The 26,572-nt window shown below is 35.7% G+C and overlaps 1 protein-coding gene across 1 annotated transcript; it reads right to left on the minus strand.

Moving 5' to 3' along the window:
• Positions 1 to 1,828: 1,828 nt before the first annotated feature.
• Positions 1,829 to 16,319, minus strand: AADAC (arylacetamide deacetylase). Its single transcript, XM_032263001.1, has 5 exons — positions 15,949 to 16,319; positions 12,552 to 12,774; positions 9,412 to 9,481; positions 5,619 to 5,790; positions 1,829 to 2,954 (listed from the first exon to the last, which is right to left on the minus strand). Exons 1-5 carry the CDS (start codon positions 16,084 to 16,086, stop codon positions 2,358 to 2,360), a joined length of 1,200 nt encoding a protein of 399 aa, XP_032118892.1. The 5' UTR covers positions 16,087 to 16,319; the 3' UTR covers positions 1,829 to 2,357.
• Between the last annotated feature and the right edge of the window lie 10,253 nt (positions 16,320 to 26,572).

Here is a 26,572-nt window from a genome sequence, read left to right on the forward strand (position 1 = left end):
TCTATAATTTTTATGGTTTCAGGCCTTAGATTTAACACTTTGAATCATCTTGAATTGATTTTTGTATAAGAAGAAAGATAAGGATTCAGTTTCATTCTTCTCCATGTTGTCCTTTCCCCACTTTATGTTTTCATTTGCTTTGTTGGCTATAAATATTTGGCTTTATTTCTTGGTTCTCTATTCTGTTCCATTGGCCTACATGCCTGTTTTTATACCAGTACCTTGCTGTGTTGGTGACTGTAGCCTTGTAATGTAATTTAATGTCAGGTTTTGTGATGCCTCCAGATTTTTTCTTTTTGGTTAGTCTTGCTTTGGCTCTATGGGTTCTTTGGTATCACATGAATTTCAGAATTGTTTCTTTCCAGTTTTATGAAGAATAACGATGGTATTTTGATGGGAAGTCCATTGGCATTATAGACTGCTTTTGGCAGTATGATTATTTTTACAATGTTGATTGTATTTCCATTTGTTCATGTCATCTATGAATTTTTTCAGTAGTGTTTTATACTATTTCTTGTAGAGATCTTTTACTTACTTGGTTAGATATATTCCTAAGGATTTCATTTCATTTCATTTTTTCCAGCTGTTGTATAACGCGTTGAGTTCTTGATTTGATTCTCAGCTTGGTCACTGTTGGTGTATAGCAGAGTTACTGATTTGTGTACTTTTATGTTCTATCCTGAAACTACTGAATTCATTTGTCATCTATGATCTGATGAGTCTTTAGGGTTTTCTAGGTATATGATCATATCACTAGCAAACTGACAATTTAACTTCCTCTTTACTGATTTGGATATCCTTTATTTCTTCCTCATCTGACTGCTCTGGCTAGGGTATTGCCTTATTTTTTGAATGAGAAACTATAATTTGCCCAACTACTAAAATTCTATTTTGCAAAATTTTTTGTGACACCATCCTAGAAAATGAAATATAAGAAGTCTCTTTGTTGGATCTACTGAGATTACTACTGTTTTCCTGATAAAATAAAATTACCTCAAATACAGCTCTTCCGCCATGCCCCTTCTCTGCCTAGATAGAATATTTAGATGGTACTCAAAAGAATAATAAGTATGCACACACAAGCAGACACTGCAGATGGTGAGGGTGTTAGTCCCTTTTCATGCTGATGATAAAGACATGTCAAGACTGATAAACAAGAGGGATTTCATGGACTTACAGTTCCACATGGCTGCAGAGGCCTCAAAATCATGGCAAAAGACTAGGAGGAATAAGACATGTCTTATATGGATGGCAGCAAGCAAAGAGAGAGAGCTTGTGCAGGGAAATTCTGATTTATAAAACCACCAGCTCTTGTGAGACTTATTCACTAACATGAGAACAGCACAAAAAAGACCTGCCTCCATGATTCAATTACCTCTCACCAGGTTCCTCCATGACACATGGGAATTGTGAGAGTTACAATTCAAGATGAGATTTGGGTGGGGACACAGCCAAGTCATATCAGTGAGTACAAAGAGAAAGATTTATTCCCTGATAACTGTGTGGAGTTCCTGCACCATCTGAAGACTGCCCGTGCTGGGCTTCTTTATAAGAGTACACTACATATTTCACAGTCAATACAAGTAATTCCGCCCAGCCTTAAAATTATTCCATTTTATTTGTTTATCTTCCTGCAGTATCAGGATGGGCTTTTCACAGATTAAAATATTCTCTGATTTTTCTATCACTGGTCAGTGACTTCCACATCTGTAGTCTTTGGCTGTTAGGTCTATGTTCATCCCAAATATTTTTTCTGCCTTTACTAAACTTCAGTTTCTCTACCTTTCCTCAAATAAAAAGCAGCTATTTCCCCAAAGTACCACAGTGATTTTTTTTTTTTTAGCATTGATTAGTGTAACACTTGGTACCTAAATTATAAAAGTGTTTCATAGAGAAATTTACAGTGGTAATAAATTGACATTTCACTGGGGCAACTGCTTTTGAAAAGAATTGGCATTGAATTCATACCTGTGATGAGGAATGTTTTAGGTTGTAAATGAACATTGATTAAAATCTTGACATTACTCAGACAGGCTATATTTGCTCACATTTATTCTCCTGTAATTGTAAATAGCAGCCAATACACAAAAATAAAGCATACAAGAACACAATATTTTTAAAAGGAAGATTAACAGTGTAAGAAGGAAAATCTCAGGCATAGCAGATAGTTAATGTAGAAAATTGAAATGAAATCCCAGAGTAAGAAAAAGAAAACCAGAAAAGTGACTACTTAACAATTATCATGCTACATGTGGAACTTAACTAGACCATTCAAAACAAGACCAATTTCTAATGCAAAGTTTCTGAGGTTTTGAGATTTACTTAATATAAAATATATATTATAGATACATGTTTTACTAAAGATTTTCCTTTAGCCACTCAATATACTGTTTTATCAGCCTGTGACTAATTTTTAGTTCTAGAAATGAAAATGCTCCATGGAATCCATCCTCAACATGGTTGTGAGTCACCTGAACTCCAGCGTTCCGAAGTCGTGTGACATACATGAGTCCATCATCTCTTAAGACATCATATTGACAGGTGACAACATAGGTCAGGGGTAAACCATGTAACTTGTTGTCATCAGCCAATAAAGGGGCTGCCCGCACATCTAGGAACCCTGGATATTTTTTAGCCAGCTCAGAACTACCATAATTTGGATTGCTATAAACATATCCTTTTATAAACCTCTCAGGGAGCAAGGAACTCCAATTAACAAATTTGAAGAGGTGACTTGATTCCACAGGTACATGTTGTCTAGACAGCATGGCTTTTTCAAGTGATCTATCAGTAGTAAAATATTCACTCCAGAATCTGACCATGAGTGACTTGTGCAGAAATGGAAAATGTGCATTTTCTTGATATGATGGTGAATCAACATCAAGAGGCTGAAGGGCAGGATAAATTAAAGCCTGGATCTTGAGTTTGATCTTGACATCAGGGTCATCAAGGAGCTGAGAAACAAGATGATTTGCACAAATTATTTTCATTTAAAACAATGAAATAACCCTAATAAGATTATCTATCTGTCGATCTACTATCTCTCTTCTCTTTACCTATCTAACTCCTCATAATCCCATAAAGACTTAAGTAATAAATGAAACATACTATCACAACAAACTTTCTAACATTCAAAATGTGTTTCTAGAACTAGATGTTCATCAATTAAAGGATATTTTCAACTTAAGGAAAATCTTCTGTCATATATGTTTTATGGATAATACAAAAAGATCTAAATGATCATTAGAAAGTTAATGTCCTAATCTTTCTACTAGGAATGATAACCAGAAGAACTGCATAAATATTCTCATCCACTAAGGTAAGAGTTTATCAAAATAGTCCTCATGTAGTGGCTCATTCCTGTAATCCCAGCACTTTGGAAGGCTGAAGTGGGTGGATTGCTTGAGGTCAAGAGTTCGAGACTAGCTGGCCAACATGGCAAAACCCAGTCTCAACTAAAAATACAAAAATTAGCCAGGCGTGGTGGCACACAACTGTAATTCCAGCTACTCAGGAGGCTGAGATACGAGAATTGCTTAAACCTGTGAGGCGAAGGTTACAGAGAGCTGAGAAAACACCACTGCACTCCAGCCGGGGAGACATAGTGAGATACTGTCTCAAAAAAAAAAAAAAGTTTATTAATATATACCAGTATACCAATAAGCTTTGTCATGAAGAAGAAGGGTCACTTAATAGAGGTTTCTGAGATGGCTTTGATGCTAAAGTGACATGACACTTTAGGAAATATGCGCAAGCCTTTTGTGTGAAATGGTCTATCAGCATCACTCTTTCACCTCAAGCCTGTTGTGCTAATATTTGTGATAATCAGTGGTCTGTAAAGAGGGATATACAAATACCAGGTAGGAAAAAAGGGGATTTATAGAAATGAAATATTACAAAATGTGTTTTAAATTGTGAGAACATATAGGTTAAAATTAATTTTACATGTTTTCAAAGTGCATAATATATTATAAAAGATGTATAGAACTTCTACATAAAAATACACACCCCAAAACCTAAAATGCAATAAAATAAATAAATGGGAAAAAAAAATACACATATTATTAGATGTAACCCCAAATATTTTGCAAATTGTGGTATTTACCTACATTTTTAACTACAATTATCAAAACAGACCATTTTGGAGACTATTTATAAAGATTGTTACAAGTTGCCAGGTATTTTTATATAAATTTACTCGTATGACCCTCAAAGAACTCCTTAAAGTTGAAAGAGTTCATTTTTCTTACAGGTGAGAAAAATGAATGTTTAGAGAGATTAAGCCAATATCAAATCTAGGGATTATTGCATCTCCAAATTTCCTGACGTCCAGTCTAATGCTTTTGCTGTTTCATTATGAAATCCATAGTAATGATTAGTAATCTACCTGTGAAGTTTCAAATACTTGTTCTATATTATGGTTGAAACAAAGTGCAACTGTAATTCTTTACTTTTGAAAATATTGGCCAACACTCTAGCAGTCAAAACACTTTTGGTGTAAAAAATATATAAATAAATATAATTAACAAAACAAATAACAACAATGTTTTAAAATTGCTTTAGAACCCTCATTTGTAACTGAAGTTAACTAATAAAATCTAACCTTCTACTTCTGATCTTAGAAGATCTTAGGTAGCTTCTTCTCCTGACTAGCACTCCATCCTTGGGAAAATAGTTTAGCTATTTCCCACTACTACATGGGAAAATAGTTTAGATGTTTAAACCAGTAGCAGTGTTTCTTCTTCATCATAAAATCGAAACTAATTCTACATATAATCTGGGGTAAAAATGCCAGTTATTATTATATTACCATTATTACAGATAAAGAGATCTGATTTTACATATACATACAAAAAATCATTTGAATTCTTCATATTTCTTCTTTGCAAGTACCATGGGAATCTTTGAATGTGTTGACAATTTTCTAAAAATAGGATGATTATTTTGGTAATAGAGGAATATATCATCAAAGATTATATAAATTCATCTGAACCTCTAATAAGGTAATAGGGTCATTAGTCTCACAATTATATGATCTCATTCATCACTTAGTATAATATTTTACTGACACGTTATTTTATTTTTTATGCTTTTTAGAGACATGGCCTTACTCTGTCACCCAGCCTGGAATATAGTGGTGTGATTACAGCTTACTGTAACCTTGAACTCCTGGGCTTAAGAGATCCTTCTACCTCAGCCTCCTAAGTAGCTAGGACTACAAGCTCACACTACTATGCCAGGTTAATTTTTCTTTTTCTTTTTTTATTTTTGTAGAGACAAGGTCTCACTATGTTTCCCAGTCTGCTCTCAAACTCCTGGTTTCCAGTGATTCTTCTGTCTTGGCCTCCCAGAGCACTGGAATTACAGTTGTGAACTACCACATGCAGCCTATAATTTTAAATGAGTGATTTATCCAAAGAGTTCCCTTGAGAAAGAAAAAAATCTATGATAGAAGCAGGGATTGACATTATAATGTTTTAGTCATTTCTTCTCAATATTCTCTTTAATAGTTTCAAAAAAATTAACATCTCCTATTTGCATTTATATTTTAATACATGCATTAAATATGTTTATAAGTAGACTATTTTTTAAAAGCATAGAAATTATGCACATCATACCTGTTGAGTCACTGCTGCAGCTAAATTCCCTCCTGCACTATCTCCAGAAATACCGATTCTCTCAGGGTTCACACCATATTTTGCAAGAACGTTTTTACGTAAGAACCACCTTAAGGAATTATATACATCTTCAAATTGAATTGGGAAATGATGCTTAGGTGCTAACCTGTAGCTGTAGAGAGAAAACAGTTTACACATCTTTTGTTGTTTGTTTTTATTAAAGCATAATACATTAGGGTGGTGTGAAAGTGATGGCAAAAACCACAATAACTTTTGCACCAACTTAATACATGCTGGAAGTGCACACACGTATATAATTTATTTAATTTTCAAACTGAACATAGCCATATAACCAGCACCCAGATCATGAAATATAACATTGCCAGCACCCCAGAAATCTTTTGTTTACTCCCTTTAATTCCTGAAGTATCCACTAATTTGACATAACAGCATAAATTATTTTTCCCTCATTTTGGCCTTTAAAGAAATGAAATCATATAGCATATACTCCTATGTATCTGGTTTCAATTGCTCAACACTATGTTTCTGAGCCTCATTCACATTGCTTCTATCTTCCTGTACAGCACTCTATTGTTTGAACATATCACAAATCATTTACCCATTAACATGCTGATGGGCTAAGTGAAATAAGAAGGATAAATACTGTATGTTTCCACTTACATAAGGTGTCTAAAACAGCCAAATTGATAGAATCAGAGTAAAAAGATGGTTGCAAGGGCTACGGGGGGAGGAATTGGGGAGTTACTGATGAGCTGGCATAAAGTTTCAGTCAAACAAGTTGAATAAACTCTACAGATCTGCTGTATAACGTTGTACCTATAGTAAAAAATAATGCAAATTTTAAAATTCATTAAGAGGGTAGATTACATATTAAATGTTCTTATAAATAATTAAACAAATAAATACTAAATAAATACTTTTCCAACTTAAAAAATGTTATGGGGATTTAGGCTGCTTGCAGTCTCAGGCACAAACAGTGTTGCTATGAATATTCTGGAACATGATTTTGGTGACCATATGTGTGTATTGCGCTGATATTGACAGTACCAGAGCTATGCATAAACGCTTAGCTTTGCTTAATAATGTTCAAGAGTTTCGTTAAGTAGTTTACCAAGTTATTTTCAAACCAGAGCTTATGAAAGTGCTATTGATTCAAAACCTTATCAACGGTTGGTGTTTTATGTCTTTCGCATTTTATCTATAATATCAAGTATATAAAGGTATCTTGTAACAGTCTTAATTTGTATTTTCCTGATGTATATAGTACATTTTCATATATTTATTGATATTTGGATATCCTTTTCAGTAAATTGTCTTTCTGAATCTTTCCCCTATACGTCTATTAATTGGTAGGTGTTTGTATATTTTGGATTTGAAAAAATATATATGTATTCAAAATTTTTTATAGTATACATATTTGTATACGTACAGGTATACACACACACCAACTTTAAGACTTCTATCAATGTCTTTTGATGAAGCTAAGTTCTTAATTTTTAATATTATCATTTTATTGAGATATTTATAGCCCATAAAATTAACCCATTAAAAGTATGCAATTCAGTGGTTTTCAATATATTCAGAGTTGTGCAACCATTGCCACAACCAATTTTAGAACATTTTCATCATGCCAAAAAGAAATCCTATACCCATTAGTAGTGACTTCTCATTTCCCTCAATCCTCCAAACCCAACCACAGGCAACCATTAATCTCCATTCCATCTCTATACATTTGCCCTGTTTTAGACATTTTATATAAATGGAATTACAAAACTTGCCATTTATGACTGGCTTGTTTCATCTAGCATAATATTTTCAAGATTTGTCCATGCTGTAGCAGTCCTATTAACAAACAAATAATTAACTGATAAATGGATAAAATGTGGTATATTTATACGATTGAATATTTGTATAGTATGCCACATTTTATTTAAATATTCAATTGAATTTTAACTATTCAATTGTATAGATATACCACATTTTATTCATCCACTTATCAGTTGATGAACATTGAGTTGTTTCCACTTTGTTCATGAATAATAATTGTATGAACATACAAATTTTTATATGGGAATGTTTTCATTTCTCTTGTGTGTACACCTAGAAATGGAAATACTGGGTCAATAAGGTAACTCTGTTTGACCTTTCAAGGAGCTGCCAAAGTGTTTATTTCTACCAGCAGTATAGAAGATTCCCTTTTTTCCATGTCCTTACTAACACTTGTTATTATCTTTTTAAATCCATATATGATACCCATCCTAGTGACTGTGGAGTGGTATTTCATTGTAGTTTTGATTTGCATTTCTCTAATGACTAATGATATTCAGCAACTTTTCATATGCTTATTGGCCATTTAAATTTAAATATCACCAAAATTATCTCTTTTAATATTGGAGTTCTTCATCTTTAATATAAATAAAATAAGACTATTTGAAGGCAAGGCATATATTTGCATAAATATTTAAAAGTGTATTTTATCTTTCAAGTATATGTGATTTATTAGTCATGTCAATGAATCTAATAACAGGTGTAGGTTTTACACTGTAATTTGACTTGCCATGTTTAAGAAAATTCTCTTTAAGAATAAAGTTGAAATGCAAAACAGCTTTAGCCTGAATTTTCTAATTGCATTTTACAAAATATTATTCTAGCCACTACATTTACGAGTGATCACATAAAACCAAATATTGAGCATGATTATGTCCCAATTTTGTAATAATGATATAACTTGACAAATGGTGATGAGCATGTTATTTTTTCACTTTTCATTTACTTTCTGAAGTTTAAATTTAAATATATACTGCTCTGGCATGGGTCTACCCAGCAGTTCACCCCTAATTTTACTGTCCCTAAGTGTTGTTTCCATACATGGATTATTCATCTAACACAATTTTATATGAACTCCTCTGTTTTGTTTAATTTGATAAAATTTTCATACACTTAGCCCAGTATAGCCTGTATTTAAAATATAGGCTATATTTTAAATATTTAGAATTATGCAGCCTATATTTTAGGCTCACCAAGTGCTATACACTGGACTAAGTCTGTTTCAAGGATGTTATCACTTCCTCCTCACAATGACCATCTGAGATGGAAATTATTTATGATGCACTTTTATAGATGATCCTCTGACTCATTTCTAAAGACTGTAAATTAAGGGTTGAAAGGAATTACCATCCAGGTAATTATGTCCATAAATGATACAGTTTAAACTGATGTGAAAAAAAATCTTTATGCTGTTTCTTTTTGCCTAAATAACACTTGTACACACATACACAGATTTTTTTTTTCTCAACTCTAATCAGGTTAGACCGAGAACTCACTTGCAATTGCCTACTACTGTCATCTGAGAAACATTTACTTTTGGCATAATCATGCATGGGCCAAGAAAGCTGAGAGAATCGGCTGGGCATGTGGCTCAAGCCTGTAATCTCAACACTTTGGGAGGCTGAGGCAGGCGGATCACTTGAGGTCAGGAATTCGAGACCAGCCTGGCCAACATGGTGAAACTCCGTCTCTACTAAAAACACAAAAATTAGCCAGAAGCGGTGGTTTGTGCCCGTAATCCCAGCTACTCGGGAGACTGAGGCATGAGAATCGCTTGAACCCAGGAGGCGGAGGGTGCAGTGAGCCAAGATCCTGCCACTGCACTCCAGCCTGGGTGACAGACTACATCTCAAAAAAAAAAAAAAAAAAAAAAAAAAAAATGGAGTCTGACAGAATCCTGGCATGTTAGGCATCTGGCCGGAAAATAAAACAGCACAGATCTTACTTGGTTGATATGACAACAGCATCAAGTCTGTCTGCCGTCCATCTTGACAGCAAGTCATAACTATGTGAAGCTGAAATAAAAGGAAAAAAGTAAGATATTAGTAAAATAGATAAATGAAGAGAAGGCTGTTTCCTTCACAAAATCCTGCTGCACTTCTTTCACATTCTGGCAGTTCTATTTTACCTTAAAACACAAGAGACAAATTTAACACTGTATTTATCTATAAGATGTCATCCATCCACAATTCAGTGGAATTCAAGTTTCCCAGTGAAACTCCTAATGCTCTTCCTTCCTTTTTTTTTTTTTTTTTTTTTTTTTCCTGCACATTTTGCCATTGGTCCTTCTATGTCAGCCTTATTCTCTAGATTAACCCGACTCTCTTACTGGAAGGAGGTATTGATTTGGCTCTGTTTTAGATGATGGGTATACAAAGATAAAAGACAAGTCACTAACTTGACCAGTATGTTGTCAGATATGTGAGCCAAGGAGATAGAGACAGAAATGCAGCAACGTGGAAGGATCACCTCAGCATGGGACGATAGAGAAAACACCTGAATATAACTGGAATAGAACTAGGTTCCTTAAACAAACATTGGAATTTACTGCTCACACCTGTACTACTATTTTAAGAATGTACCTAGCTGAGGCGTGTCTTTGCCTCTTCTTCTCTCATCTAGGAGGAAGACTTAATGCTCCTTTTATCCATTTCCAACCTTTTAATTTTTATCCAATTATTTTACCAGTGCTCTAAATCTTCTTCCCTTTTATTTCCTCTGGGATGTGTAGCTACCAGTCAACACTCCCAGCCCATTTCTTTGCTAACATATTTCTATTTATTGCCTTCCTTTATTTCAGTCTACCAACTTGTTTATATTTCTCTCACACAACAATAAAAGAAAATGCTCTTACTCAACTCTCAATCTATTATTATCTTATTTATTTCACAACTAAGTCCCTTTAAGGCCAGCAATTATTCTCACCATTTTATTTTCTTGCCTCTCACTTTTGCTTGCTGTAATTTGTTTCTCTGTGTATATCACATCATGTCAGCAAGTGTCTCCTCAACATTAACAAAAAAGTTCAACATTCGGCTGAGCGCAGTGACTCACACCTGTAATCCCAGCACTTTGGGAAGCTGAAGCGGGTGGATCACAGGGTCAAGAGATTGAGGCCATCCTGGCCAACATGGTGAAACCTCATATCTACTAAAAATATAAAAATTAGCTGGGTATGACACACCTATAGTCCCAACTACTCAGGAGGCTGAGGCAGGAGAATCACTTGAATCCAGGAGGCAGAAGTTGCAGTGAGCCGAGACTGAGCCGCTGCACTCCAGCCTGGTTACAAAGCAATAATCTGTCTCAAAAACAACAAAAAAAGTTCAACATCCAAGAGACATAATTCCATCCTACTTACTGGGCATCTCTACATCATCCAGTACTTTCATAATTTCCTCTTTCTTGAGGTTCTCACCTTCTTTGGCTTTCTTTTCATTTTCTGACTTTTTAACCACTTCAGTGCTTTGCTGCCTGCTTATTCCTTCACCCAACAATTTTGTCTGCATTCCCCAGAGGTCTGTCCTCACCCTCCCAGTCATCCTGTCAGAAACAAGACACTCACTCAGATCTCTCTCTCTCTTTTTTCTTTCTGTCTTTTTCTCTTTTAACTTCCCACATCAATGGACAAATTTGCTTGGTTTTGAGCCTGTAACATTTTCTTTTCAGGATTAATTTATGCTTCCTCTCTCGAGTTCAGAGCTCTTAACTTAAAAGACCCAGCCCTATCTTCATTCCTGCTGCTAATCTATACTGTATTCATTGGAGGTAAACAAATGAATATTAAGAGCCCTAGGACTCAGCTGGGTGAAGTGATTTTCTAACACAATCAGGACTTTTATTCCAGTGCTTCCACTTCTAAATATATTTCTCTTTCTGCTGTAATTCTATACATCAAGAAATATGCAACCTTCATTATTTTTGCTAAATTAAGTTTAGTCTAAAGCTGCCTTTTTCCATATTTTAAAGCTTTCTCGATACATAGTGAGTTGTAACTCAATTGGATGTGTAACCTACTCTTCTCCCAGTTACTGAGTTTCAGCCAAAGGTAACCAACTTGTTGAACCAGGTTCAAATAAGGCAAATGCTGAGCTGTTACCAATCTGGCTATTTCTGTGCCTCACTTCTGTTTTCTGAATGTCACTTTCCATTTTACATCCATAACTCTCCTCGACCATGAGGCCGTGCTGGAGACTTTCTGAATCTATTCTGGTTAGGGAGGGTACCTGATCCACAAGTAGTTCTTTGCCCAATTAAACTCTGTTAAATTTAATTTGTCTAAGGTTTTTCTTCTAACATTCTGGCCAATTATTTCCTACATTTATCACTTTAAAACACACTGTATTATTTACTTACTTATCAATAGATTAAAGATTGTCTCCATTAGAATGTAAGCTCCAAGAAGACAATAAGTTTTTTTTTTTGAGACAGAGTTTTGCTCTGTTGCCCAGGCTGAAGCGCAACAGCATAATCTTAGCTCACTGCAACCTCTACCTCCTGGATTCAAGCGATTCTCCTGCCTCAGCCTACCCATTAGCTGGGATTACAGGCAACCCTCAACCACGCTCAGCTAAATTTTTATATTTTTCTAGTACAGACGTGGTCTCACCGTGTTGGCCAGGCTGGTCCCGAACTCCTGACCTCAAGTGATCCACCAAAGCACTTGGCCTCCCAAAGTGCTGGGATTACAGGCATGAGGAAATTTTGTCTGTTCAAAAATATATCCAAAGATCTTAAAATATTACCAGGCATGTAGTAAATATGTGAATAAATGGATAAAACATTAAATGGTTCTGTAATATCAAGTGGAGAATGACAGAAGTAACAAGGCTTTCTTAGAGTAATTGCGATAAATAGAAAAAAAAAGTGTCTTCTCACATTTACCTGAATTGATGAGGAAATGCATACGTAGAAAAGAGTGATATAAAGCTTCAAGGAAAAGTAAAACTTTGCCAGAAGAACAAAGCATGAGAAGATAAAAGAGATGGTAATGTCCATGCCAAAGGGCATATATACCTACTGAAGACTTAGTAAAACGTTTGCAAACTGCCTCAGTGACAGAGATTTCTCAAAACACTCACTTACCAGCACTTCCCAAACACCAACCACCACCGTGGATGTAAAACAACGCCCTTCTTAGTGCTTCAGACTTCCTCTTTGGCACATATACCCGAACAAGAACGTTGTTGAATTTTGTCTCAGTCACAGTGACATTTTCATCTGAGGTTGGTGGGACTTCATAAAAGCCCCAGGCAAACCCCAAGGAGTCCATAATATGGTGAAGTCCCAGCAGCTCCACAAATGCTGCCTAAAAGTGAAATTCACACACATTTTAAAATTCAAGTATCACATGTCAAAGAGATCTATGGACTTATAGGTAAACTTTAACCCTTAATAAACTCAAATGGAATGAAATAAATTTTCATGCATGGATCCTGCTTGGTCCCTTTAAAAGAAACCAGAAGTGCAAAGGTTGTACCTAAAGTGGTTCTTTAAAGAGAGGAGTATACTCTGAAGGAAATAAAAGTATTTCATCACAAAATGTATCTCCTTGACATGTTGCAAGACAGCTTTTCAGAAGGGCTAGAAATATAAGAATAGCTGAAAAGCTTTTTTTTTTTGGAGGTGATTTGCATCTGTAGAGAAAATCTGCATCGATGCAGGCTTTCTCTGAGAGCTTTCATTTGTCCAGATTAAGGAAAAATCAACTGAGAAGCTGACACCTTTAAATGTCTGAAAGAAATGTTTACCATCTATTCTCTCTGAGGGCTGCTATCTATGAGGTTCCATCTATATAGCAAGACCACTTTTGCTAGCCATGTCTCCACTTCTCTTCGTCCCATAACCTGTCTTGCCACATAATGTTTTCTGGCCAAGCCACCATTCTTTCTGCAACCTCAAGATAGTCAAAAAAAGCGTCAACCATCTGGCCATTTCTTTGAGATTTTATATTTTGTAAATCTATTATGCATGCTAAAAAATGTACCTGCCTTTTCTCCTATTAACCAGACCTGTCAGTTGACTTTCAGCAATCTTCAGAGGGCAAAGAGGCAGTTTTATCTTGACTCCTGCGACTAATTTAGTTCTTATTTCACTAAAATGTGTCAGGTTTTCTACCAAGCTTTAGGGTTTCAGAGATGAACCAAACAAATGCTCCTCTCAAGAATCTCAGTTAAGTGTGAAAGACAGATGAGTGAACTGTTAAAAAACAAACAAACAAACAAAAAACAATGTAAATACGATTACAGAGCTCTGTACAAGGTACTTTGGGAGTAAACAGCAGGTGTTTACAGAAGCTACCTGGGAGCAGCAACTGGAAGGTTGTTTTCAAACAGAAAAAGCAACTTTATCTGAGGCTTGAAAGAAATACCTTTTCCTAAGTATTTTGCTGACCAAGTAAGGAAAGGAAAAACCCTCCCAGGTGGAGGAACTTGTTTAGAGAGGGAGGCTCTTACTGGTGCAGTGAGGTGTGGCTATAGAGCTGGTTGCACGTGGGAGCTGGGAGGCATATGTGGGAGGCAGGAATGAGTGGGAGGAAAAAAGAGGTAGCTTGCCTTCCTGCAGTCCGTCCTTTCACTGTGGAATGAGTCAGCGTTCAGAGCACTCTATGTGTAGTCATCTCAGTAATATTAACAACTTGCTGACATAGACTGTAGATAGCATTATATATCCATGTCAGATATGAGGAAAGTGAGTCCGGGAAGGGTTAATAGGTCATGCATGCCTACAAAGCTAGTAAATGATATTTAGAAGGATTCTCAATCCAGTAGTTTAATTCTTGATGTAATGTTCATAACATAATCTTTTAATAAAGGGTATGAACACTCAGAGACTGCCAAAGGTTTCAGAGAAGCCAGTCTGCTAATCAGGAAAAAGCAGATGAACAGGGCAAATAATTGACCACAAAAAAAGCAAACAAACAAAGAAGCAGGTAATTCAGGAAGGAGAAAGGCATTAAAACAACTTTTAAAAGGTATACCTGTTGAGAGCTCTGAAAATATGTTACATTCATAAATTGCGGACAGAATGTAAGTAAATTAATGAATAAATGAATTAAAAGTCTACCAGAGAAGAACATATATATATACATATATATGTGTGTATATATATATGTGTATATATATATATATATATATATATATGATTGCTTAAATAAATAAAAATGTAATAGAAAGACCCCAAGAAAAAAATCAAAGACCTCTCACATATTGTGGTATAGACAGTAAGTATGAGGAAAAAATGTGTCCCTTCCTTAAAGCTCTTTAATAGCTCTGCATAGCATGCAGAATGAATCAAAACTCACTACCATTGTCCACAAAGCACTGTATGATATGGCTTCTAACCTCTCCAAACTAATTGCAACAATTTCCCCAGTAAACCCAAATGTTTCATATGGCTTCTTGGACTTGTCAATATTTTGTAGCTGGGATTTTTGTACTTGCTGCTATCTTTGCTGGATAATGTGTTTTTTAGCACGCAGAATGATTAGTTTCTTTTCATTCTTCTGGTCCCTAAGTAAATGTTTCCTCTTCAGTATGGCTTTTTCTCACCATACATGCAGTAGACCACTCTTGCCTTCTGCCCAAATTATTCTCTTTTCTTCCATCTTTCCTCCTTCAATGTACTTATCATGAACTGAAATCACTTACTTATTTGATTCTAATTTATTTTTTTCTCCACTACTAGAATGTCAACTGTGTGGGGACAGATTGTTTGTTTAATAGGATTTGACAGAGTTGAATTGTTAAATAAATACCAAATAAAAGATTAGTCCAGGAGTTACGTACAACATCCATCTTGTTTATGTCCTGAAAAGAGATTTTTTTAAATGAAGATAATAAAATAACCAAAGAAATAATAGAAAAATATTTTTCAGGATCCAGTGAGAGCTACACCTTTTTAAATGCCAGCATCTGAGCTGCCCTGGCAAGCAGCCAGTTGCCAGGACACCGAGGTCTCCCTTCCCCTTTCATTTCTGCATATCATGCCTCTCATAGTTAACCCTAGCCATGTGCCAACCAGCCTGCCTATGGAATATTTTCTTGAGAACTTATTTACGTGTCCTTAGTCTATACTCTGAATCCAAAGATGAGTGCATAAAAATCTATAATGAACACAGTGCTACATAATCAGATAAGCTCTAATTTGAATATAAAATTTAAGTAACAAACCATACCTAAGATAAGAATTTCAAAGGAGAGCCACTATCACGACATTCAAGCTACCTAAACAAAGTATTTTTAGTGAAACCTGCTCAAATGGCTCCCTGCTTGCCGTTCTTGATATTTTTAAACGTGATTCCAATATACAAGACAGAAAACAAACAAATAGCATTTCTAAGTAATACATTCTCAAAGGCCACAGCAGTTATTTTAAAAGATTAATAAGTCAATTAATCAAGAGAATAGAATCTTGAAAACTTTACTTCTCCAGGTCAAGTGGTGGTATATGCACAGCTAAATTCATAAAACTCCAAACTTACTAATTTTTCTGCAGTCTTCAACTGTGTGTTCAACCACATCATTCTCCACGGCTCCTCAATGTTATCTGGGAGAGGCATATAAATATAATATGCTACGAAGATCCCCACAATCAGAAGGTATAGTGATTTTCTTCCCATGGTGTACTGTCTGCTTCTTGGTCTTCTTCAGAAACACAGAAAGTAACCTTACATAATATGCCTGGATAAATTACATTAATGAGTGGTGTGCTTCAGCCCCACCCAAAAGATTTATCTTGCTTTTTTGAATATAGAGTTGCCCACTTAGTAACTTATGCCTCACTTAGGGTTGGCATAGTAAGGTCAAAATTTTATCTGTTATTCAGATACAGTTGTGTTGAGTGCAACTTCAAGGTTTAATGAGTAATAGGAAATGAGGGCAAAGTTTGTCAATGATCATACTGTTATTTGCACAATAGACAAGCATGTCTTGAGTAATAACTTAGAAAAAAAAATTTAACTCTAACAAAACTATCCATAGAAAACATACAGAATTCAGAATCTTTGTTTTAAAATAGCTTATCGTGGAAAACCAAACAAATTATATATGTATATTTGATACAGTCTCTGTCACCCAGGCTGGAGGGCAGTGGCACAATCTTGGCTCACTGCAACCTCCACCTCCCAGGTTCAAGCGAATCTACTGCCTCAGCCTCCTGAGTAGCTGGGATTGCAGGCCTGCACCACCATGCCTGGCTAATTTTTGTATTTTTGGTAGAGTCGGGGTTTCACCACGTTAGCCAGGCTGATTTTGAACTCCTCACCTCAAGCAATCTGCTTGCCTCGGCCTCCCAAAGTATTGGGATTACAGGTGTAAACCACAGTGCCTGGCCAAATATAATCTTAAAGTGTTGAGAGTATAGAAAACAAAATAGCTACTATTTTTGCCCTTATAAAATTAGTTATCTTTTCAGAGACAGAAATATTCACAATGTTGAAAAATTGAGTTTAGTTAAGATTAAGAATTTATGTTAAGCTGTCCAATAAAGTGATTGAAAAGACAAGCTATGATCAGGTGTGGTGGCTCACGCCTGTAACCCCAGCACTTTGGGAGGCCAAGGCAGGCAGATCACTTAAGGTCAGAAGTTTGAGACCAGCTTGGCCCACATATTGAAACCTTGTCTCTACTAAAAATACAAAAATTAGCCGGGTGTGGTGGCAGGCACCTGTAATCCCAGCTGCTTGGGAGGCTAAGGCAGGAGAATCACTTGACCCTGGGAGGCGAAGGTTTCAGTGAGCCGAGATTGCACCACTGTACTCCAACCTGGGCAACAGAGTGAGACTCCATCATTTCCAAAAAAAAAAAAAAGACAAGCTACAGTGTGGATAATGATATTTGTAATACATATAAATAAGAAAATATTAGTATATAGAATGTATAACAAACTGATGCAAAGAAGGAATAGATCAACAACTTAATAAAGAAGATGACATACTTCAATGGTTTTTCATGGAAGGTCTAGTTATTGGGATTTCAAGAAAAAAACAGATTCATTTTTCAAGTACATATTTCAAAAGGAAATGCCTATAAAACAAGATGGTAAAATGAGCACTGTTTTAACATCCTCTCCATTCTGCAAGTATTATTAAAACAATGGTCAAGAAGAAATCTTAATATAATGATGTCAAAAAAGAGAAATATATTCATATAGCCTTCTAGAAATAAAGAATATTAACTGGAATAGAATATGTCAGTTCTCCAAGATGACATAACAATTCTAACTGTGTATACATATGACAACAGAGCTTCACAGTTCAAGAAGCAAGAGCTGAAAAAAGTAAAAGATAGCAATATTTAAAATTATTAGTTGGAAATTGACACTCCTATCTCATTCATTCTTACATGTTCTAATAATAGATTATTATTAGAATAATATTCTCCTTTTAATTATTATTTTATGACTAGAACAAGCGTTCAGAAAAACAGTAGGCATATAGAAAATTCAGTCTCTTGTACATCCTCCACAAGTTATAGGTAATGTCAGAGCAAACATTAACATTTCATGGTACGAATGTATGTTTAAAATTAATTCAAACTGTTATAAATCCCATTATATCAAGAGTTAAATCCTTTTAAAGAATTTCTTCAAAGAAACCATCAACTCCATATGTACTGAAATTTATATTCTAAATGTATTCCAATGTTGTCACAGTCCATAAAATATTCTTCCCAGTTCTACTAATAGTTGTATCAGAAAAATGAGCCTTCTCAAAATTAAAAACTATCAAAATTTAATCACAATCTTGCATTTGCCAAACCAACAGACTTCACTTTCAGTTACATCAATTGAAAGTGAAGCTAAAAAATATATAAATTTGAATGATTAAATAAATTTACAAAAAAGGAGGCCAGAACATTTTATGATCAATTAATATATCACATTGATAAACTTTTGTCATTCATTGTATTATATATAATGATACACACATATTTTTTCAATTGTAACTTTATGTTGTATTCCTAATAAAGACATACCCAAAACCTGGTAATTTATAAAGGAAAAAGTTTTAACTGACTCATAATTCCATATGGCTGGGGAGGCCTCACAATCAAGAGTAAGGGATGTCTTACATGGCGGCAGGCAAGACAGAGCTTGTGCAGGGGAACTCCCTTTATAAAACCATCAGATCCTGTGAGACTTATTCACTATAATGAGAACAGCACAGGAAAGACCTCCATGATTCAATTAAATCTCACTGGGTTCCTCCCACAACATGTGGGAATTGTGGGAGCTACAATTCAAAATGAGATTTGGATAGGAGAACAGCCAAACCATATCAAATACCATTTTATTGTTTGTGATAACAAAACTTAGGAAGAACAAAAGTTTCATCTGAATAGAGCTGATTAAATAAACAATGATTTATACAGATATTGAGTCCTATGCAGCTATGTAAAAGAATGAAGACAATTTGTATGTAAAGGTGTGCAAACACCTGTAGGATGTATAAGTAAATGAAAATGTAAAGACATAATAGCATATGTGTGATGGTATTTATTATGTAAGAAAGGAAGAAGGATAAGAATACATTTTTCTATTATTTGTATTTGTTATTACTAGTATTACTCTATGCAGAATACCCAGGATAGTTCACAAGAAACTAATAAGACTGATGATCTAGGAGAGAGATCCAAGATGGCTGATCACTAGCAGCTCGGGATTGTAGCTCCCAGTGAAAGCACAGAGAATGAGAGGATGCCACACTTTCAGACGAATTTTTGTTGCTCACGCACGAGGAGATTCCCGGCGGAGGAGCCCCACAGGTCACAGCGCGACTCTTGTGGCCGGCGAGGCGGTTTTGCCGCTGCCTTGGTGCGGTGGTTCTTGGTGCAGAGTCAGAAAAGCACCATCAATCATAATGCTGCTGTTTTGGCTGGCGTGGTGGGTTCTCAGATTTTAGCGCTGGGAATCAACAAGTTGGACGTCCACTCAGAAACCCAATTATGAAGATGGTAATTATAAAGACCACAGATGGGTAAATTTATAATTTATAGGGAAGAAAACAGCCTAAAAAGGCTGAGAATACCCAAAATCGGAATGCCTCTCCCTCTACAGGGGATCACAGTTCCTCATCAGCAACGGAACAAGGCCTGATGGAGAACGAGTGTGTTTCATGAACAGAAGCAGTCTTCAAAAGGTGGGTGATAAGAAGCTTCTGTGAATTAAAGGAACTTGTTCTAACCCAATGCAAAGAAACTAAGAACTTTGAAAAAAGGTTTGGCAAAATGTTAACAAGAATACACAATTTAGAGAGGAATATAAGTGAATTAATGGAGATGAAAAACACAACACGAGAACTTCGCGAACTATGCACAAGTTTTAACAGCCGAATCGATGAAGCAGAAGAAAAGATATCAGAAGTCGAAGACCAACTTAATGAAATAAAATGAGAAGACAAGATTAGAGAAAAAGGGATAAAAAGGAAAGGGAAAAGTCTCCAAGAAATATGGGACTATATGAAAAGACCTAATCTATGCTTGACAGGTGTACCTGAATGTGATGAGGAGGGTCAGTCCAAGCTGGAAAATGTGCTTCAGGATATTGTTCGGGAGGGCTTTTCCAACCTAGTGGGGCAGGACGGTGTTCAGCTCCAGGTAATGCAGAGAACACCACAGAGATGTTTCTCAAGAGGACCAACCTCAAGGCACATAATCGCCAGATTCACCAGGGTTGAAATGAAGGAGAAAATACTGAGGGCAGCCAGAGAGAAAGGTCAGGTTACCCATAATGGGAAGCCTAACAGACTCACAGCAGATCTCTCGGCAGAAACCCTGCAAGCTAGAAGAGAGTGGGGGCCAATATTCAACATCCTTAAAGAAAAGAACTTTCAACCCAGAATTTTACATCCAGCCAAACTAAGCTTCATAATCGAAGGAAAAATAAAATCTTTTGTGAACAAGCAAGCGCTCGGAGATTTCATCACCACCAGGCCTGCTTTACAAGAGCTTCTGAAAGAACCACTACACATAGAAAGGAATAACCAGTATCAGCCTTTCTAAAAAATACCAAGAAGTAAAAAGCATCAACATAATCAAGAATTTATATCAACTAATAGGTAAAACAGCCAGCTAACATTAAATGGCAGTATTAAACTCACATATATTATTATTAATTCTAAATTTAAATTGACTAAATCCCCCAATCCAAAGACACAGACAGGCAAAAAAGGCCAAAACCCATCGGTATGCTGCATCCAACCCCATCTCATGTGCAAGGATACACAAAGACTCAAAACAAAGGGATGGAGAAAGATTTACCAACCAAATGGAGAGCAAAAATAAATAAATAAATAAAAAGCAGGAGTTACTTTAAAGCAACAAAGATCAAAAGAAGCAAAGAAGGACATTACATAATGATAAGAGGATCAATGCAACAAGAAGAGCTAAAGATCCTAAATATATACACACCCAATACAGGAATACCCAGATATATAAGACTTATAAAGAGACTTAGACTCCCACACAATAATAGTGGGAGACTTTGACATCAATATTGGACAGATCAATGAGACAGAAAATTAACAACGATATCCAGGATCTGAACTCAGATCCAGAACAACTAAACTTAATTAACATTTATAGAACTCTCCACTTTAAATACACAAAATATACACTCTTATCAGTACCACATCACATCTATTTACAGGTTTAAATGAAATATTGATTGGGCTGCTTGTTTGTTATTGTCTTCCCTCATTTTTCTTTCATGTCTCTATTATTAAGCACAATTATACACAATCACACACACACGTATATATGTAAAAGAATGAAGACAATTTGTATGTAAAGGTGTTAGATAAAGTTAGAAATGGGAGCAGGATGGGTCGTTGTATACATACATATACACATACACACACACACATATATATAACTATGTATACACACATATGCGCTGCACATAGAGAGAGAGAGACTGAGAGAGAGAGTTAATTTTGTAGCAGGAAGATTCAAGGAGATAGACTGGATCAGGTTCTCAATGAAATACTCATAGTAGGGAGAGATAGTCTTCCAAAGCAACTAACCACATTTGTCATAATTTTTAAGTGTTTTTTAGTCAGTGAAGCTATAGTATGACTTCATAAGAACTTATACATCAATAGTATTTACCCCAAATCTACTATTAATGCTTAAATGTCACAGAGTAGCTCAAACATATGACTTCTGAGTTTTGAATGAAATTTAAAAATCATACCTAAGTAGAAGGTTTTAAAATTAATGTATATTTTATGACTTTACTCCTATTAGAATAGGTCATTTTTATTATAAATATAAGCCGAATATCACCTTGTTGTTCATCTTGTTAGTGGTATGCTTTAGAATCACTCAGGGATACAATAAAGAAGCCAGTAAAATTTGACAAGAGGAAACCAAATGCTTACAAAACTTATTTTTAAAAAAGAAAAATAACTAGAATCTTAGAAAACTTACCTTTCTTGATCAATAAAAATTTTCACTTATCAAATATGATGACTTTCCATAATGGTGATTAGCAGCATTATTTTCCATGGTTCCTCAACATTATCTGAGAGGAGTGTATAGATACAATATGCTATGAGGACTCTCAATATTCGAAAGTAAAAGAATTTCTTCCCATTTTGTAACTCTGTTTCTTCAACAAGACAGTATATGGTTTATATCAATGCCCGAAATTAAATAGACATTAGAAAACCCCCACCCAAAACTATTATCTCACTTTCTATCCCAGAAAGTTCTTATTAGCAAAACAGATTGTCATATTGTACCATGTGACCAATAACAGCACAAATTCCAGTGAGTATTGTGTAAAAGAAAATACTCACTTCTGGAAAGTTCTGTCCAAACCGCAGCATCATTGTATCTTCAGATCATCACTGGGCAGAGAGGTCTGTGGCCCACTGACTTGGAGAAAAGCACATTAATTTTCAGATAGTCTGGAAAATGTAGTAGAAGCACATCCCCCCAGTGGAGAGAATAACATACTGATTCATTAAAAAGTTCTGATATATTTTGAATAATTTATTTCATCTTTAATAAAAGCCAAGTAATTATGGGAAGATTGAATACCTTAGTACTGATTGGAATGGTTTGTAGTGAATAATGAAAAACCTTCTTGCAAAAGAAACTTTGAGTCATGTCTTAGAAAAGCTGACTGGTAGATAAGAAATATAAAGGGCTTTGTAATTCAAAAGACGCTAAAGTAGAATTTGTAAATATAACTTTCAATCTATATAACTTTTTGCCCCTTCATATTCCATCGTAGTTAATGTATAACCTCAAGTGATATGTTGCTGAATATCATGGTACTTTATAAGAAATGAAGGAGTCCTTGATATGTCCTTAAGGTTATTCTTCTATTCTGCTGTCTTTAATATAAGATTCAGTTTTCTTTTCTCTTTCTTTTTTTTTTTCTTTTTTGAGAAGGGGTGTTTCTCTGTTGCCCAGGCTGGAATACTGGAGTGCAATGGTGGAATCAAACCTCTTTGTAGCCTCTACCACCCAGGCTCCAGGGATCCTCTCATCTCAACCTCCTGAGTAGCTAAGACCACAGGTGTGTGCCATCATTTCCAGGTAATTTTTAAAAATAAATTATATGTAGTGATGAGGTCTTGCTATGTTGCTCAGGTTGGTCTTGAATTCCTGGGCTCAAGCAATTCTCCCCCCTTGGCCTCCCAAAGTGCTGGGATTACCTGAGCTACCGCACAGCCCAGTCTTACTCTTTAACATGGTTCTGTGTTCTAGAAAAGCAAGAAAAACAATTTGGATAATGACCTTTTTCTGTGTTGCAATGAAAATTTTTGCATGGAGAGCGGATGATATAAATAGAAAAATTTCAATTTGCTGCAGCACTTGCCTAGGACAGAATCAAAATTCAATGCTGTGTTTCACTATGATTTTTCTGACACTATCCTCTCAAAGAACCAGGACCTTTAAGTAATCCTGCTAATCCTGACATTAATCCAACCAAAGATTCTTTCCTGATAAATCAATGATCAGTGGGGCTTGTTTAAACCAATTATTTGTAGTCATTTATACTCCTTGTACTACAGGGGCATCTAGTTTTCAGTAAATGATAACATTGCAACCTATAATTTTAATCATATCCAAAAGCAAACCTTTCTCACATGCTGTAGTATATCACGTGTACCCCATAAATACTAAGTATCAATCATAAAACAGATATGTGAATATCAAGCTTAACTTTTAAGGGTTTTTTGTTTGTTTGTTTTTGAGATGGAGTTTTGTGCTTGTCACCCAGGCTGGAGTGCAATGGCACCATCTCGGCTCATTGCAAACTCTACCTCCAGGGTGCAAGCAGTTCTCCTGCCTCAACCTCCCTAGTAGCTGGGATTACAGGCCTGCACCATCATGCCCAGCTAATTTTTGTAATTTTAGTAGAGACGGGGTTTCCCATGTTGGTCAGGCTGGTCTCAAACTCCTTACTTCAGGTGATCTGCCCACCTGGGCCTCCCAAAGTGCTGGGATTATAGGCATGAGCCACAGTACCCAGCTTAAGGTGATTTTCTTAACTGTAATATTCTCATTTTCAAATGCTGCTCCTCCTCATGGCATAGAAGTTTTTTGTTGTTCTCATGGCTGTTGCTATTTTCTAATCCCTTCTGCCAGCTACAATGTATTTTCAACAATGTCATAGGGCAGCTTTTTTGGTGTCCACTCTTGAACGTTAGGGTTTTATTTCTTAAGAGCAATAGAGGACAAGGATCCCAATGGACTTCTGCCACCATTCTGCAGCAGCTGCCATTTCCCTCCCTGGCTCACATCATAAGGGAAGCTTTCTCAGGATTCTCCCCAGTCTTGTGTTTGTGTGTGTAAATCTATTTAATATCTATCTATCTACTACCTATCTATCTATCTACTATCTTCCTACCTATTATGTAATCAATCTATGTAATCTATATAGCAGATATATATCACAGGTAGATTTCTCTTCAAAACATTACAATATTGAGTAGGTTGTTGATTAATGATTTTCACTGTCTGAGTGGATGCTCTAGTGAATTCTATCTATCTACTCTTCATATTTACTTACTGAATCCCAAGAAGAGCAAAATAAAAAACTATATGAAGAAAGAATGCTACGATCAACAGACTTCAGCTGAAGCTCCAGCAGGAAAAGCTTTTGCATTTGTTACTTTGAGGCCAGTCCAAGTTCAGTGTAATCAAAAGTTTACTTTGTGCTTGAAATCAAGAAAATGGACCTCTGAGAAAGAACAAGGTACAAAAAGCGAAATAAACCCCTTTCCATAAAAGCTCATTTAATAAAGGTATTTATTGTTTAAACAATACTTCATATATATTGTGTTTACCATTTCAAGATGAGAATTTCAACTTACATTATTCCTAGCTGTGTGATCAAAGGGAAATTTGTTAGACTATTCTTGATTTACTGTTTTATAATAAAAGCATGTTAATTCATATCTAATAGGATTGCTGTTTGGGTTAAGGTCATAATGAATGCAAAGAATTAGCATAGCTCTTGGCATCTAGGAGATCCACAATAAATGGTAGTATGGTTACTATTGTTATCATGGCATAATATTATCATTACAGTGAGAAAGGGACGCAATCATGATCCTTGCTGACGTACATCTGACTTAATCTGTCCCCTATTTTAAAAAATGCTGCTGAAAGTGCTCACCTGAAATATGCAGAAATGTAGCAATTTTTGATAGCATAGAAAAGGCCAAGACTGTACAGTGCAAAAGTGTAATATATTAAAGCCTAATGACCAATGAGTCAAGATCCTTTCCCTGACTTCTTATAGATTATTAATCTATGAAAAATGCAGAAAATAAATAACATGTAAATCATCAATTCTAAGTGGAATTTTACAAATTAAAGGAGTGCAACTTTTACACAAATAAAAGTTTTCTGTGGTTTTCCTTTCCCCTTTGTCCACATGAAGCACACTTTTCCTTGTGAATAATATGTGCTATATAAAATAACAGTGTATCAGAGCACCATATGCAACACCAGTGTAAAAATACTGACATCAGAGCTTCTTGCTGTACCACATTCTTGACTTTTTTCAGACATTTGGTTTCACTCATAACAAACTTTACTAAGACAGAGAATTGTAAGGTTTATTGCCGAGGTAAAATGAGGAAACTGAGGCAAGTATAAGAAAATGAGAAGTTAATTTATTCAGCTCCTGGGTGAGGTTCTGTGGTCCAGGAAGGGGCCTGGCTGTTTAGGTCATGGGGTTTTATGGGGAGAGAAGGCGATTGATTGGCTATTGGGGAAACAAAGCAAAGGCAATTTTATTGGCTGCCAGGAAGCAGGAAGTACCTGAAACTAGTTGCCATTGGTAGGCAGGCGGGACTTTGGGTAAGTGGGGAACAAAGTGAAGGCAATCTTATTGGCTATTAAGAAGCAGGAAATGCCTGGAGCTAATGGTCATGGGTAGGTGGGCGGGACCTTGGGCCTTGATTGGCTGTTGGGGAAACAAAGTGAAGGCAATCTTATTGGCTATTAAGAAGCAGGAAATGCCTGGAGCTTGTGGTCACGGGTAGGCGGGCCTTCCGGGGGCATACAGAGCAGACTGCTACCTGGCAGGGTCTGATGGGCTTCTTTAAAAAATTTTCCTGCAGGGTTTATCAACAGCGGGCTGGGGGTTAAATGCATAATTTAGTGCTGAATGTGGGCTTGGGTCTGGTGTGCGTAGGTGGGTGCGGAGAAGCCGTGTGGCAAGGCCAGATAATGAGCTTGGGTGATGACGTAGTTATCAGACACAGAGAGAGATGGATGAGTCCGTTTAACCCTCTGTGAGGCAGCCAGCCTTACAAAAATGATATAGCTTTCAATTTTACATTTGTGAATAGGTTTTCAAAGTGTTTCTAGAAATACTTTCAGGATTTAAATAATAAGTAAACCCGAGGATCTTATTTTTTGATCCAACTAAATTTTAAGATTTAAATATGTTTCCAATAGCAAATTAAGGCTTTTCTCAAGTACTTAGAAAGTGGTTTTAATTTGAGTCTATCATTCTTACCAAATTCATCTAAGCTTTTTAGCTAATACCTATCTCTCCAAATAACTCGGAAATTTGTTTATGAACTGGAAATATCACTGTGGATGTTGAAAAAGATCTCATAAAATAAAGAAAAC

The sequence above is a fragment of the Sapajus apella genome, unplaced genomic scaffold, assembly GCF_009761245.1.
Source record: "Sapajus apella isolate SASKATOON/1434 unplaced genomic scaffold, GSC_monkey_1.0 scaffold4, whole genome shotgun sequence".
In the NCBI taxonomy this organism is placed as follows: Eukaryota; Metazoa; Chordata; class Mammalia; order Primates; family Cebidae; genus Sapajus; species Sapajus apella.

Excerpts from the sequence above, each read along its gene's own strand:
- AADAC (XM_032263001.1), bottom strand. The coding sequence starts at position 16,086 with ATGGGAAGAAAATCACTATACCTTCTGATTGTGGGGATCTTCGTAGCA. Across the intron at positions 12,775-15,948 it reads TGAAGACTGCAGAAAAATTA|GCAGCATTTGTGGAGCTGCT; the intron begins GTAAGTTTGGAG and ends TTTCACTTTTAG. Across the intron at positions 9,482-12,551 it reads TTGGTGTTTGGGAAGTGCTG|CTTCACATAGTTATGACTTG; the intron begins GTAAGTGAGTGT and ends CTTTTATTTCAG.